This window comes from Silene latifolia, chromosome 3 (assembly GCF_048544455.1).
Source record: "Silene latifolia isolate original U9 population chromosome 3, ASM4854445v1, whole genome shotgun sequence".
NCBI classification, from domain to species: Eukaryota; Viridiplantae; Streptophyta; class Magnoliopsida; order Caryophyllales; family Caryophyllaceae; genus Silene; species Silene latifolia.
In genome coordinates, this window is record NC_133528.1 from 4,330,913 (window position 1) to 4,346,519 (window position 15,607).

General features: G+C 36.5%; 2 protein-coding genes across 3 annotated transcripts; both read left to right on the forward strand.

The window, feature by feature from the left end:
- The first annotated feature begins 252 nt into the window (after positions 1–252).
- On the forward strand, positions 253–10,146 carry LOC141646850 (aconitate hydratase, cytoplasmic). 2 transcript variants are annotated; one of them, XM_074454822.1, is made up of 19 exons: positions 253–878; positions 2,663–2,767; positions 2,892–3,052; positions 3,145–3,423; positions 3,683–3,844; positions 4,620–4,764; positions 4,864–5,006; positions 5,139–5,195; positions 5,282–5,361; positions 5,463–5,538; positions 5,618–5,803; positions 6,549–6,616; positions 6,799–6,917; positions 7,390–7,511; positions 8,001–8,099; positions 8,176–8,655; positions 9,126–9,224; positions 9,314–9,556; positions 9,714–10,146. In XM_074454822.1, exons 1-19 carry the CDS (start codon positions 557–559, stop codon positions 9,780–9,782), a joined length of 3,015 nt encoding a protein of 1,004 aa, XP_074310923.1. In that variant the 5' UTR covers positions 253–556; the 3' UTR covers positions 9,783–10,146. The 2 variants fall into 2 exon arrangements, 1 of the variants encoding a protein (XP_074310923.1); XR_012545643.1 differs by having other exon boundaries at positions 493–878; positions 8,176–8,776; positions 9,014–9,224.
- Positions 10,147–11,543: 1,397 nt separating this feature from the next.
- Positions 11,544–14,187, forward strand: LOC141646840 (protein translation factor SUI1 homolog). The gene is made up of 2 exons (XM_074454814.1): positions 11,544–11,630; positions 13,627–14,187. The coding sequence occupies exon 2, from the start codon at positions 13,678–13,680 to the stop codon at positions 14,011–14,013; it is 336 nt and encodes a 111-aa protein (XP_074310915.1). The 5' UTR covers positions 11,544–11,630; positions 13,627–13,677; the 3' UTR covers positions 14,014–14,187.
- The last annotated feature ends 1,420 nt before the right edge of the window (positions 14,188–15,607 follow it).

Here is a 15,607-nt window from a genome sequence, read left to right on the forward strand (position 1 = left end):
GTATAATACCTATTCGAACAAATTCAAACCTCTTTGCATGCACAAACTTAACCCTATAAACAGTTAACTCCAAACAATATAATTCAATCCACTCTAGAGTCATTTTCAATTCTCGAGTTACTCTCCTACTCTTAAATTCAATCCCTACCCCAAAATCTCTAAAAAAAGAAGGCAAATTCTCATTTTAGATAGATCTTTTTCGTCTAAAATCAAAACAGAGAAATTAAAAATGTCGTCATTTATAAAAGGTGAATATTTTATCATAAGTTCATCGTACTTACTACGTTTCAATTTCGTATAAAATCCGTCTTGAGGTGACTTGTTGAAAAAGAAAAAAGATACCTTCCATAATTACCCTAGGGTTTCACCCTTGACTAAAACAAACAAACAAACTTCTTCAAAAAAAAAAAAAAAACAAACAAACAATTAATTTTAATTTTAATTTCCATTAAAAAGCCCAAAAACAACACACTATATATTACTCCTTCCCACCTCCATTTCATAATTACCTTTCACATTTCTTTCTTTTCCCTAATAATAAAACAAAGTCGTCGTCATGATAGTATCTAAATCATCATCATCATCAACATCCCCTCTACTAAGAGCGGCACGACACCGTTTCGTCTCAACACTTTCTTCTCCTTCCATTACATCTCAACCGTCTATCAAATCTTCGTCTATCTCCGCCGTCAGATCTAATAATCCGGTTACCGGTCGCCGTAACTTGAGTTATTCTTCGGCTTTACGATCTACACGGTGTTCTTTTCCCCGGTGGAGTCACGGTGTTGACTGGCGATCTCCGGTTGCTCTTCGTTCTCAGTTAACCGCGTCTTCTCCTTCGCTCGTCGAACGATTTCAACGCAAGATCGCTACTATGGGTATATATACACTTCTCTTTGATTTGTCCTTTTTTATTGTAAAAATTAATTGATTTTTATCGTTTGATGAATTTTGCGATTTAATTGCATTTTTTTAAGATAAATTATGCGATTGACATTTTATAATCGCTATTAATGAATATAATCTGCAGTTCTTTCTTATAATAGTTTGAATTAGTTGATTTTAATTGACGAATGAATTATGTGATTAAATGATTTTTCCTTTTTCCTTTTTATTTTTGTACTAATTGTTTGATTAGCTGATTTTGATTTTGTGATTTGATGTATAATTTGACTTTTTGTGGATTTAATTTTGTGATTTTGTTTAGGTTTAATTGCATTTTTGTATATGAATTATATTGTTGATACTTGATACGAGTATTTAATTGTTCGCCGAAAATGATTAAAATATACGGAGTATAGGTTAGTTAATTGTTATTTTTTTTCCTGCAATAATTTTTGCAATCAATTGATTTGATTGTTGAATGAATTTTGTGATTTTATGTATAATTGTCTGTTTGTGGATTTAATTTGTGATTTGTATAAGTTTTAATTTCATTTTTTTAGATAAGTTGTACTATCGGTGATTTATTATCGTCGAGATTGATTAAAATCTGCTGCATTTTTTTGTAATTTTTTGAATGTGTTGATTTTGATTGTTGAATAATTTTGTGAGTTTATGTATTATTCGACCGTGTCTTGATTTGATTTTGTGATTTGTTTAGGTATAGTTGTGCCTAATTTTGATTTAATGTTTAGTTATATTGGTGAGATATTCTAAGCAAAAACGAAGCATCTTAGTTAGAAATATTTTGATTTTGATTACAAGGATTGTTAGTTTTGTATGTTGGATGACATTTTGAAGTGAAATAATATAAGTAGTTGATGATTAAATATATGGAATATTATTTAGAGCTTGACGTAAAATTTAAAAGTTTAATCAATTTATTTTATGCACTTTGTTGCATGGTGGTGAACTAGTGTAGTGGATATGTTCCGTTTATTCCGATTCTCTAAGAAAATGTTCTATTATGAGGAATAACTTTGTTGAGTAGGTTATTCTCTGAGGATCGCTGAATGTGTTGTTTGTGTTAGTGTTATTGATGTGAGGCAAATTGCGGTCATATAGCAGCAATCTTCACAAAGTTGATTTAACTTTTATGGATTCGAATTCAGAAAGGATGATTCATGTGAGCCGACCCCGAATCATTTTGGGATTAAGGCTCTGATGTTGTTGTTGTTGTTGGATTCGAATTCGGAAACTGTGTTTCGACGATTTTTGGTGTGTAGAATGCTATGTTACTCAGACTCGTTTAGAAGTATCTGACCAAGTGTCGTACTCAGCTATTTTTATGAAAAATATGCATATTTTGGTTCAAAATGAGGTGTCCAAGTGTCATACCCATGTCCGAGTGTGAGTGTCGGACACGGGTATGCGAGGGAATTAGAAGAGTTGGAGTAACATAGAATGTGCTTTTCTTTGACATTGTGATTATTTTGTTTGGGAATTAGGAGTAAGTAATGCTTATATGTATTGTGAAAAGAGAATTGCTGAATATGGTTAAGCATTTCTTCTCTAAAGTTGGGAATCAAATTGGTTTGATCAATCTGTCATTTCTTTATGGCTTTCATGGTAGGAAATGATAATGGAATATAGACATATAGTGCATTATTCTTTGGAGTTTTCGGCTTGTTAGTATAGCTCATTGCCACTTGTGGCTGACAAAATAATAGTACGTCTGATAAACTAATCGTTGCACATTTATGCGTGGATATTTTTTCAGCTTCTGAGAATCCTTTCAAGGGAATCTATACCAGTCTACCCAAGCCTGGTGGCGGTGAATTCGGAAAGTACTACAGTCTAACTGCTCTTAATGATCCCAGGATCGGTACGTTCGGCTTATAACTCGCTATTTTGTTTACGATTGGCTATTTTATTTTGTTAATATACTGTGAATCTCATAGGCAACTCATGAAATTTGTAGTTTCTTTTAACTTTTCTATTTTTCTCAGACAAGCTGCCTTACTCTATTCGGATCTTGCTGGAGTCTGCTATTCGTAATTGTGATGGCTTCCAAGTCACAAAGGATGATGTTGAAAAAATCATTGACTGGGAGAACTCTGCACCAAAACTTGTTGAAATTCCCTTTAAGCCTGCCCGTGTTCTTTTACAGGTTTGCTGTTGGTCTGCTCCTTACTGCAATGGATAAGTTTTTATTTCTGGTATTTTCAACTTAATTGCTGAAGCTGATTTTTTCACTATCAGGATTTCACTGGAGTACCGGCTGTGGTTGATCTGGCTGCAATGAGGGATGCCATGAATAATCTTAAGAACGATGCTAACAAGATTAATCCATTGGTTCCTGTGGACCTTGTCATTGACCACTCTGTACAAGTAGATGTTGCTGGAACTCCGAATGCAGTTCAAGCAAACATGGACCTTGAGTTTCAGAGGAATAAAGAGAGATTTGGCTTCCTTAAATGGGGGTCAACTGCTTTCCGTAACATGCTTGTTGTTCCTCCTGGTTCTGGTATTGTCCACCAGGTAATTGAAAACCCCATATTTTAGGTGTTTCTCTTGATAAAAATACCCCAAAGAAATGGGAAGTGGAGCTCTTTTTACCTGTGTTACTCAGTTGTTGTAAACTGAAGCTTCTAGTAATTTCTTTTAACTGCAACTTAAATAATTTTTTCTGTGTATGGCTGTATTTTTTTTCTTTTGGCGTCGAGCTCTATGTTTCCTCAGTTTTTACGAGTACGTGTAGGCTTATTCCATCATTAATGTTTGTTTCTTGTAATGACAGGTAAATCTTGAGTATCTTGGACGGGTAGTCTTCAACACTGATGGACTTCTGTATCCTGACAGTGTTGTTGGTACCGATTCTCACACAACCATGATTGATGGTCTTGGAGTTGCTGGCTGGGGAGTCGGTGGAATTGAGGCTGAGGCAGCAATGCTTGGACAGGTGTGCTTTTAATATAGTTAATTCCCCACCTTCTGTTCCAAAATCGTTTTTTTGTGCTGAAGTTTCAATTTAGGATAAAAAGGTGTTCAATCGTTTTTGTGCTGAAGCTTGAACTTGGGATAAAATGCAAAATAATGTACAATAACTTATTTAGCATGGTGAAGTTGGTCTTTCGTTGTGAATTGACAGCTGTATCAGGGCTAATGGACAACAACATCACTTATATTTAACAATTTTAGTATAAATTTTATAACTCTCCAATGGATTTTTAAACTTTCATATTCGAGCTCATTCATTTAGTGTGATGTTAGTCATCATTTTACGTTCTGCTATTCTTGTTTGTTTCAGTTTAGACATGCGACTCCAATTCAACCCGTGAAAACACGGGACTACAAGATAGTGATCATTTTTTGTGGGCTGTCATTGTATCCCATGTCTTATGTACCGCTGTTTTTAACTGATTTCAAAGGATGGGCCTTTCAGATTAAAGTTCTTGATTCAAAAGTTGCATTATTTTTCCGTCCCCTTTTCCACGTAAATTTCATTGTGTCATCAGAAAATAGCCTTTATGTTGTTAACATGGTGGTAAGGGTGCTCACACTCGACTTTTCCTTACACCGGCATTTGCGGGATTTTGGAAGCCGTCCAGGCATTGGGATATTGTTGTTTGGGGGGTAACTACACGTGTCACTTGGTTTGTACAATTTGATCTTAGTTAGGCATTTTGTCTGAAATTTGATCTTGTATTTTATACTGTGTGTTTTTGACCTGGCAGCCCATGAGCATGGTTTTACCTGGTGTTGTTGGATTCAAGATGAGTGGGAAATTGCCTGATGGCGTGACAGCAACAGACTTGGTCCTGACAGTGACACAGATGCTGAGGAAACATGGGGTTGTTGGCAAGTTTGTGGAGTTTTACGGTAAGTTTTGGGTAGTCATCTGAGTACCAACTTCCCTCCTCACCCGCCAATAAATCATACGGAATATGAATTAAAGTTTGTGCTGTTTTATGCGTGCAGGTCAGGGTATGAGTCAGCTCTCACTTGCTGATAGGGCCACAATTGCAAATATGTCACCTGAATATGGAGCAACCATGGGTTTCTTCCCTGTCGATAAGGTTACCTTGGAGTACCTTAAATTGACTGGGAGAAGTGACGAGACTGTGAGTTATTTTGCTCTTAACCCCACTTCCTTTTCCAGCACATTTTTGTCGTCTTTCTTTCTCTGTCTTCCCTGTCAATCTTAGTAAATCCTAATAGATTTGGACCTCAAGTATGCACTTGTTTAATTACAGGTATCAATGATTGAGCAATACCTGCGAGCGAACAACATGTTTGTTGACTACAATGAGGTAGAAATTTATTATTGATGCAACAACTTACGCATTCTGTTGTAGTGTTTGTCGCTTGGTTTAATGAGTAAGTACTTTTTTTCCAGCCTCAACTAGAACGAGTGTATTCTTCCTATCTAGAGTTGGACTTATCAGAGGTTGTACCATGTATATCAGGACCCAAACGGTATGCTTATGCTACATTAATTAGATGTGCTTTTATTCCTTTAATCTTATTTTTCAACTGATCCTGATTCTTAAGGCTTAAAATATCTTGTGTATATCCAGGCCACATGACCGTGTCGCTTTGAAGGAAATGAAGGCAGACTGGCATGGATGTCTTGACAATAAAATTGGTTTTAAGGTAAATACCGTGTTTCAGTTTTGTGAAATTTATTATTTTATTCTCTTCTGCATTTGGTGTGACATTTTATTTTATGCAGGGTTTTGCCATTCCAAAAGAAGATCAGAGCAAGGTTGCTAAGTTTTCATTCAAGGGGCAGCCTGCTGAATTGAAGCATGGAAGTGTTGTCATAGCTGCGATTACTAGTTGCACTAACACATCGAACCCTAGTGTCATGTTGGGTGCTGCTTTGGTTGCCAAGAAAGCATGCGAGTTGGGCTTGAAGGTTAGTATGTTATGTTCACTCTGTAGGTTCAGTCCTTTCCTTGCCTTGAAAGTCTTTCTTCTTTGTTTTTTAAGTTGCTCCTACTTCCTAGGATGTTTGTCAACTTGCACGTGAGGAATCCCAATTCTTCTCCTACAGAACTGTCTTGTGAAATCGGGATTGTTGTAGAAATAATTAGAAATAAATGTGGGGTTGATGGTTTTGTATGTGGTCTGTGCATGATCTGCCTCTCGTCAAGATGCCACCTGTACAAAATTTAGGTGCTCCTTTGGATTATTGCCAGTGATTGTATTTGAATGTGAGCGACTACTGAAGGAATACGTCTGATAGGTAGTTCAATTGAACTATTAGTAGCATAGTCTAATAGTGGACTAGTAATTAGTTAAAAAGTTAACCAGTAACAGAGAATGCTGTTTCTCAATTATGTTTTGGCTGAAAACTATTCTTGGACGTTTGAAATGTTGAAACAAGGCAGTTTCCTCTAAGAAAAATGATCCTTTGATTCTGCATCTTTTCAATCAAGGCAGTCGCAACTTGGGATGTTGGTGAAACTGACGAAAGTGGTCGCGTGTTCAACTGTTACCGTGTTTTAATCACTTTCTATACTTGTACTGCTACTTTTTATACAGATGTTTTCTCGGCCAAAGAATAGACTTTCTTCCTGCAATTTGTTGTACACTGAGCATTTCTTTTTTGTTTTCTTTCTTTTTGGCTTCAAACTGAATTGTCTTTATTTGTCCATCAGGTCAAACCCTGGGTGAAAACCAGCCTGGCTCCTGGTTCTGGAGTTGTCACAAAATACCTGGATAAGAGGTATTTACTTCCCTCATATAATGTATAGAAGCATACTGCATACAAGACTAATTGTAGTATAGTACTGTAGCAGTAATAGTGTATGGAACACAAAAATAATAATTATTGTAGAATTTTACTGTATATAAAATGTCATTTAAACTCTGAATCAAATATCTGATTTTTTTGTTTCTTGCTAATAGTGGCCTGCAGACGTACTTGGATCAACAGGGATTCCACCATGTTGGTTATGGCTGCACGACATGCATTGGAAACTCTGGTGATCTCAATGAATCAGTATCTGCTGCTATTACAGAAAATGGTATGTCTTTGTCAAGCTTACGTTTCAGCTTGTTATGCTGATGTTTATCTTTATTGCATGGAGTTCGTAAGTACATGTACAAACTTTTTGTGCTGTTTTTTCAATTGTAAACAAGTACCCACCTCTGCTTTATCGTGCCTGGGACAGTCTCAGATTTTTTGTTGTGTTGCGAGAGTTTATTGTATTTGCTTTAAATGGTTGCAATTTTTTTGATGTGTACTTCAAATTGGATGTCATTTTGCAAAATCTGTTGATAAAACCTTTTGGTTAGAGAATAGTTGGCCTAAATTCGATGGAGTAATCATATGACTTTGTGAGGCTGTCAAATGATGAAACATGCTATAAAACAGACCACTAGAAGGACTAGGCCATATTGCCATATGCATCTAAGCCCTTTATACCTGTAACACCGACCTTAAACGTTAGCACAAATTATCTCTATCCTTATGCTTCGACTGTTTTTTATCTGTAGACATAGTTGCTGCAGCCGTGCTCTCTGGTAACCGTAATTTTGAAGGGCGTGTTCACGCACTGACACGAGCCAACTATCTTGCGTCCCCTCCGTTAGTTGTTGCCTACGCACTTGCTGGAACTGTAAGTATTTAGTGCAAATATTTCTTAAGCATTTACTTGGTTTTATTTTGTTGATATTGTTGCTAATATGTAGATTACTTGAGCTTAGAGGATTTATAGGATGTAAAGGTTTCTCGAATCACAAAAGTAAAAATTTATTTCACATAGATTATATTGATTATGTTGTCCTCTGTATAAGCGACGAATACCTGATTGAACATTACTGCTGAAGTACTGTTCAGGAAATTTTCACCTGTAGTATTTCGTTCTTTCTTTTTTTGGCAAAATTATGTGAAGATTCATCTTAATGTTCATTTTAGTGTTGTTTTCCGCATATTTTTCACTGGAAAATTTTAGATTCAATGAGAAGTTCAATTTTTTTATGGCTTTGCTTCATCTTATTTAAGTTTTTGTATCTAGGCTTTTGCTTTTTTTCCCCTTTCAAGATGAATGTTATTCAAAGGAACATAATCTTGCTACTTCAGTTGACCACAATAACGCCACATGTAGGTTGACATCGACTTTGAGAAGGAGCCTATTGGCACAGGAAAGGATGGCAAGAGTGTGTACTTTAGAGATATCTGGCCTAGTAATGAAGAGATAGCTCAGGTAAGTGGCTTAAGTTATTCAATCGAGTGTATTACCGGACATGTTCAGGAGTACGTCTGATACCTTGCCTTTCTAGGTTGTTCAATCGAGTGTATTACCGGACATGTTCAAGAGTACATACCAAGCTATCACCAAGGGTAACCCCATGTGGAACGCCCTTGAAGTTCCTGAAGGCACTCTTTACCAATGGGATCCAAAGTCAACCTATATTCACGATCCTCCATATTTCAAGAACATGAGCTTGGACCCACCTGGTCCTCATGGAGTCAAGGATGCCTACTGTCTTCTCAACTTTGGCGACAGTATCACCACTGACCACATCTCTCCCGCTGGAAGCATCCAAAAGGATAGTCCTGCTGCCAAATATCTCATGGAACGTGGAGTTGATCGCAAAGATTTCAACTCATATGGTAGCCGCAGGGGTAATGATGAGATCATGGCTAGGGGTACCTTTGCCAATATCCGTATCGTCAACAAGCTATTGAACGGAGAAGTTGGACCAAAAACTCTTCACATTCCCACCGGGGAGAAGCTTTATGTGTTCGATGCGGCTATGGTAAGCGACAGTGTTCTTGATTTACTGCATTCGTCTTTCCTATTTCTTTGATGATTTTTACCATCTCTTAGGGGAGAGTAATAATTCTGGAATATAAGCTTATAAAGACAAGGATTCCCTAGTCGCTACGATTTACTCCCTCCCCCCCGGTCATTTGTTGTCCTTTTCCATTTTGGGTTGTCTCAGTCATTTGTTGTCCTTTCTATTTTAAGAATGCACAATTTGGTCATTCACACTCAATTTGATCCACATGTCATTTAGTAATTGGCTCTCTCCTCTTTTCTTGGTTTTTGTGCCAAAACCAAATGACAACAAATGACCGGGACGGAGGGAGTACTACCTAACAAGGATTCCCTAGTCGCTACGATTTACTACCTACTTGCCTTGGTTTCTTCTCTGAAAGCAAGTCATAATAATTGAAATAATGGAGTTATATAGAACATGTTAGTTATATTAATTTCCAAATGCAGAGATACAAGGAGGCTGGGCAAGACACGATTATTATTGCCGGGGCAGAGTATGGAAGTGGAAGCTCTCGTGATTGGGCTGCCAAGGGCCCAATGTTGCAGGTAACTGAATACTTCATTCTGTGTTTTTCCGAAACTTTTGGGTTAACTTAATATGCACAGGAAATAATATAATGCGATCCTGTATTCAGGGAGTAAAAGCCGTGATAGCAAAAAGCTTTGAGAGAATCCACCGGAGCAACCTCGTTGGTATGGGTGTCATTCCTCTTTGTTTCAAGGCTGGTGAGGATGCCGAAACACTTGGCTTGACTGGTCACGAGCGATACACCATCGATCTTCCTTCAACAGTAAGCGAGCTCAGACCTGGTCAAGATGTCACTGTCACAACCGACTCTGGAAAATCCTTCACCTGTACTGTGCGCTTTGACACCGAGGTACTTTACGACTCTCATCATTCATTCATTCATTTAAATTCCTATCCTTTATATATTCCTCATCTAGTTAGGACAGTAATTTACTATACCGTCTCATACAAGATTTGCTTCTTTTGATCGGGTTCACTCATATGCCTACAATGCTACGTGTTAATAGGTGGAACTTGCATACTTCGATCATGGTGGTATTCTTCCATACGTCATTCGCCAGCTTATGAAGCAGTAAACTCTTGGATCCTTTTCTCGATAGATTGTTAATTTCAGGATTATTATTTGCGGCCAGTGGCATCAATCACACTTTTGGCGGTTTCCAAATTTTCTGGGTGTCCTATAATGTGGACGGACTACATGTTGTTTCGTGTAAGGTCTGTGAACAAGAGAGCTTTGTAATAAAAAGTTCGCGAGTATAAAACAGTTTTCCCTACCCTTTGAAGGGGTTCGTTCAAGAGCATTTCATTTTGCCTTCTTTTTGTTAATAATTGTTGATTTTAGGAAGAGCATATTTTAGAGGTTCTAATTCGTGTCCGAATTCATAATGTTCAAACTTTACATTAATATGAAGAGGAGCAAGCCTATGTTTCAGTCATCTTCAATGATTTTTTAATGTGTTCTTGTACAACCGCAAAGTTTGCAGTTGATAATAGTAAACTATGAAAATCTGGATAAATTGTCGGCAAAATTTAACTCGAGTCATTAATTTGTAGGATCTTATTATTCAATTTGATTCTAATTGCTCGATTTTAGTCACCTCATAAATCCAAATTAGGATTCTGATTCCGATAATTGGTTAAACTGTTTCTTGAATTATTTTGAGAATCGAATTTAGTGTAGAAAAAAAGTGGCATGATTTTGAACCCCTTTACAGATTGTCATGTTCGAGTAGGGGCATTGCGTAATATATAAGCTTCATCTATTATTGTTGTCCCTACAATGCACTTGTTTGTTGATGACTTGATGCACTTGTTTGTCCCTACAAATTAGTGGATTTTGATCAATTTTGGTTGAATTCAGATTCCAATTGGTGACATATTGGCATACAACCTAAAAAAGTCGCATTCAATAAGACCATTCTCTGGTCAGCTTTGTGAAGAGATAAATGTGCTCAATCTTTAAATAAAGATAGTACTCGGTATTAACAAGATTTGAATCTAGGTCATGACTCATGAGCATCACCTTGAATTCTTGATAACCGTATCTAAGCTAACAAAATATTCGCATCCTTAACACTATTACGTATTCCGTAATATTTAGGTCCTGTTCTTTTCGACTTAATTCCAGCTAAACTCAGCTTATTTAAGCTCTATTTATCTCAGCAAATTTCAATTCATACCAGTTTAGCTCAAGTTCATTCAAGCCAAAAGAACATGACCTTAGTCTTATTTATTAATACAAAGTACAATTTTTCGAAGCGCAAAATCCGTATAAATAAAAGACAAATTATCGCAATGCGTTGAATCTACGCGTTATTAAAAAAAACATTTCTTTTATACACCCCCACAATTATATTCGAAAAATCTTAGTTGCCAAATTTGATGAAGTAATCCATAATACGTAATAATCACAAAATATAAATGACGTAATCATTCCAATTACAGTCATTTTGTTGAAGGGCGAACCTAAAAATAAAATTTGAAGGTAGTGAATTTTGCTCATGATGTTTTACACTTATGTCAAAGGTCCATATTTAAAAGTTTGTGATAGCAAAAATCGATAATTTTAAACAATTTTTAGAAATTTGGGACAACGAGTATTACCCTTTGCTACTAGTTAGATTTCCCGAATTCTCATCACGAAGTACGTCAACGTGTTATAACTAAATCTAAACCGTCGAACAAAAGTACATCTCACACCGTCAATATGTTAGCTGGCATATCACGTTTTCTCGTATCCAATCAAAAACTAACCATGGTTACTTCTAAACTTAACCATGGTTAAATCCTTTTGTGGACTAAAATATTCTTTAATTAAACCGACCTTGTATATTTAATTTCTCTATATATAACACGTTTAACCTTGAACGTTACTCATTCATCATATTAACGTATATTTGCTCAAACAAAGCATTCTCTACAAGGTAACTTACTTTCCCTTCTCTCGTCGTATAAGATCGTCTTAAATAAGAGTTTGTAACTCTTTTGATCTAGCTGTTTTAGATAATATTGGTATAAAACCGCCTTATAAGAGACGGACTTATTGCTTTTATTAACATTCAAGCTAAGATATGTTGTAATTCATGTTTGTGCATGTTATTGGTTCTTTTTTATTTTATTTTTAATTGATTTTATGGTGTTTTGTTGAAATTTTATAGGGTATGTTATTAATTATAATTAGAATTATGCAATTTGTTACCCTGACTTTTTTACTATGTTTCACCCCTTGTGTTTTTCGCTTTTCCTTTTCTGTAATTTTGTATTTTGAGGTGTGCGATCACATATAAACGACTCTAAGGCTCTGATGTTGTTGTTGTAGAATTATGCAATTTGTTACGTAAATTCCATGATCATTGATTATTGATTGTTAGTAGATGGTTGATTACTTGATCTTGATTGTATAGCCACTTTGATTTTGATCATGGATTGCTAAATATTCCCTCCGTCTCAATTATTTATTTAATAATAATTGACTGTTGGGACAGGGAGATTAATTGATCATCAGTTAGCCTTTCATAAGGCGGTTTTATGTTAATACTTATGTTGCAAGACAGACCTACTACGGAAAACATGACCAATAAATATTTGTGTAAGGTCGTCTTACACGAATATTCGTGATTGATTATTGATTGTTTATGAGTTAGGTTATTTGACCTGAAACAAATCAAACACGAATTCTAAACGGATGATATCTGTCTTAAGCTTAAGATGAGCAGATTAAATTATTGATTTGAGATTATGTTTGATTGTTATTTTTTTTTGTTTCTAAACTGTGGAGAAACCCAAAGTTCCACATGTGAGGGTTGTCCCACATTGATAAAAGAGGAGAAGAATTACCACTTTATAAGGCAAGGGGCTACTCCCTCTATCGCCAATTGGTTTTAGAGTGGAACCCTCTTGGGCCTCTGTTGTGGACTCTTTCTCCTCCCTTTGGGTGCGGCCCAGGCCCGTTGTTGAATTTAACCTGGTATCAAAACCCAGGTCTTTAGCCATGGGCTCTGATACCATGTTAAATTTAACAACGGGCCTGGGCCGCACCCAAACGAGAGAGAAAGAGTCCACAACTTAGCCCAAGAGGGTTCCACTCTAAAACCAATTGGCGATGAGAGGAGTAGCCCTCGCTTTATATAAAGTGGTAATTCTTCTCCTCTTTTATCAATGTGATGAAACCCAAAATTCCACATGTGAGGGTTGTCCCACATTGATAAAAGAGGAGAAGAATTACCACTTTATAAGGCAAGGGGCTACTCCCTCTATCGCCAATTGGTTTTAGAGTGGAACCCTCTTGGGCCTAAGTTGTGGACTCTTTCTCCTCCCTTTGGGTGCGGCCCAGGCCCGTTGTTGAATTTAACATGGTATCAGAGCCCATGGCTAAAGACCTGGGTTTTTATGGGCCAAAGTTTGCAGTCGGATGAGCAAAAATTGCTTAGTTGAATGAATTTGTCCAGTCTGTGTGAAAAGTGGGCCTCACATGTGCGGGGGAGTGTGGAGAAACCCAAAGTTCCACATGTGAGGGTTGTCCCACATTGATAAAAGAGGAGAAGAATTACCACTTTATAAGGCAAGGGGCTACTCCCTCTATCGCCAATTGGTTTTAGAGTGGAACCCTCTTGGGCCTCTGTTGTGGACTCTTTCTCCTCCCTTTGGGTGCGGCCCAGGCCCGTTGTTGAATTTAACATAAACGGATTGATTTCTTGTTGATTTTGTTTTCGATTATTTTTCCACAATTTTAGTTAATAAGATCGTTTAAAAAAACTTCAATTAAAATTTTAGGAAAATAACCGCGGTATTATAGATGAAATATTATTACTATAACGGTTTATTTTGATCGAGTTTTATGAATTTGTATTCAGTTAATTTTGATTTTTTTTCGATGTCTATGAGTTATTAGTAATATTCCTGAACATTGTGTAATTGCAGCTCGACTAAGCGATTTTCAGCCCGATCTCAAGTCCCCAAAAAACAAGTTACATGAGTGATTTCGACATCCAGATACCCGCTGCTCTTGACCCGTTTGCAGAGGACCAGTTAGAGGCGCCCGGAACAAAGGAATATGTTCATATCCGAATCCAACAAAGAAACGGAAAGAAAAGTCTGACAACGGTTCAAGGACTGAAGAAAGATTTTAGCTACGAAAAAATACTCAAGGACCTTAAGAAAGAGTTTTGCTGTAACGGCAATGTGGTTCAGGATAAAGAGTTAGGAAAGGTCATTCAACTTCAAGGCGATCAGCGTAAGAAGGTGGCTAATTTCCTTGTTCAAGCTGGTCTCACTAAGAAAGACCAAATTAAGATTCATGGTTTTTAGGCCATTGTATTTTATTAATATTTTCGAGTTTGTTTGATTTTCGTTTGTGGGTTGTGGTTTGAACTCGGGTTGATTTTGTGTTGTGTTTGATTCATGTCCTACTTATGGGCATTATTATGTTGTGTTTCGAGTTTGTGAACTTGGTTGATAATAAAAGTGGTTGTGTTCTTGTCATGTTTTCGGTTTTGGGTTCTATTTTGTGTTTTTTTAATTCCACGTCTATAGCGACCGACTGATCATCGACTAGGCAAATGTGGAAATTGTTGTTCGGTGGAGTAGAATGTGATCGACTAAAACTCGGATAGAACTCGATTGACCCATTGTTGGTGCAACTTATGTTTGTGCCCCTATCAATCTGATCGGAAATGGCAAATCTGAATCTTCCGTGTCCGAATTGATACAACCTAAAAACATCCACACTTGGACCTGAATCGATACTGTTGGGTAACACCCAATTGTCCAACACAAGTTTTGTTCAATGTTACAAGATGTTATATGTACATACATTACAAAGTTACAATGTACATGGTGGAGTTCAATAAATTATATTTGATTCATTGTATTAGCTATGGACAAGGGGGACTAATGTCTTTATGAAGATGTTAGGGTAAGATTATTGGTGGGTCTTGACTCTTGAGACAAGACTCACATGAGTTTTAAGACAAGACTCACTCAAAACCCCCAATAATCTACCCAAGTCTTGACAAAGTCTTAAGTTGAGTCTTGGAAATCCAAGACTCAACTTAAGACTTTATAAGAGTCTTGACCCTACTTTTTATAATGACAACCAATGAAAGACTACCATGTGTTAAAGCATTATTGGTTTTTTTTTTTTTTTTTTTTTTTTTTTTTTTTATCTAGACCTCATAAGACAAGTGTAGTGGAAAAGTAGAGTCTAAAGTAAGTTTGAGGGATAATGTATAAAGTCTGAGGCGAATCTGAGATAAGTCTGAATAATAAAATAATAGTAAAAGTTAATGAAAAGCTGATGTGGCAGAGTCTTAAGACTTTGGTCAGTCTGACCAATAATCATACCCTTGGTACATGGAATTTGTTCCATAGGTTTTCCTATATAAAAGATGTTTTTCATTTGGAAAACAACACAACAATATCTCACAAAATGTAATCAAACAAAGTGACTAAAGATTCGGGGTTTGAGGGTGAGGTGGAGTATAATGGGTGTTTTATACAATAATTTAGGAGGTTACTCTAGTTGTGATATTAGTGGCATTGACTAATATTACTGGAGGGCTAGATTGTTATCTTATACTCCCTCCTATTCACTATATTCTTCCCCTTTCCTTTTTGCACAAGAAATAAGAAAGTGAATTTGGACCACACAAAACACACTACCCCACATGCAATTTAATTTGGATCATACAAATCAACCCAAAAAAGGAAATAGGGAAGAAAACCCGAATAATCCGAATAAGGAAATAGGGAAGAATATAGTGAATAGGAGGGAGTATTATTGTGAGTTTCGAATTGGTATTAATTCAGGACTGTTACGTTGTACTGGTACTATATTATTATAGTGGATTCTAGTCGATTTGGCTAGTGGATTATACTTCCGGTTTGGAAGGTTTTGCCCTAG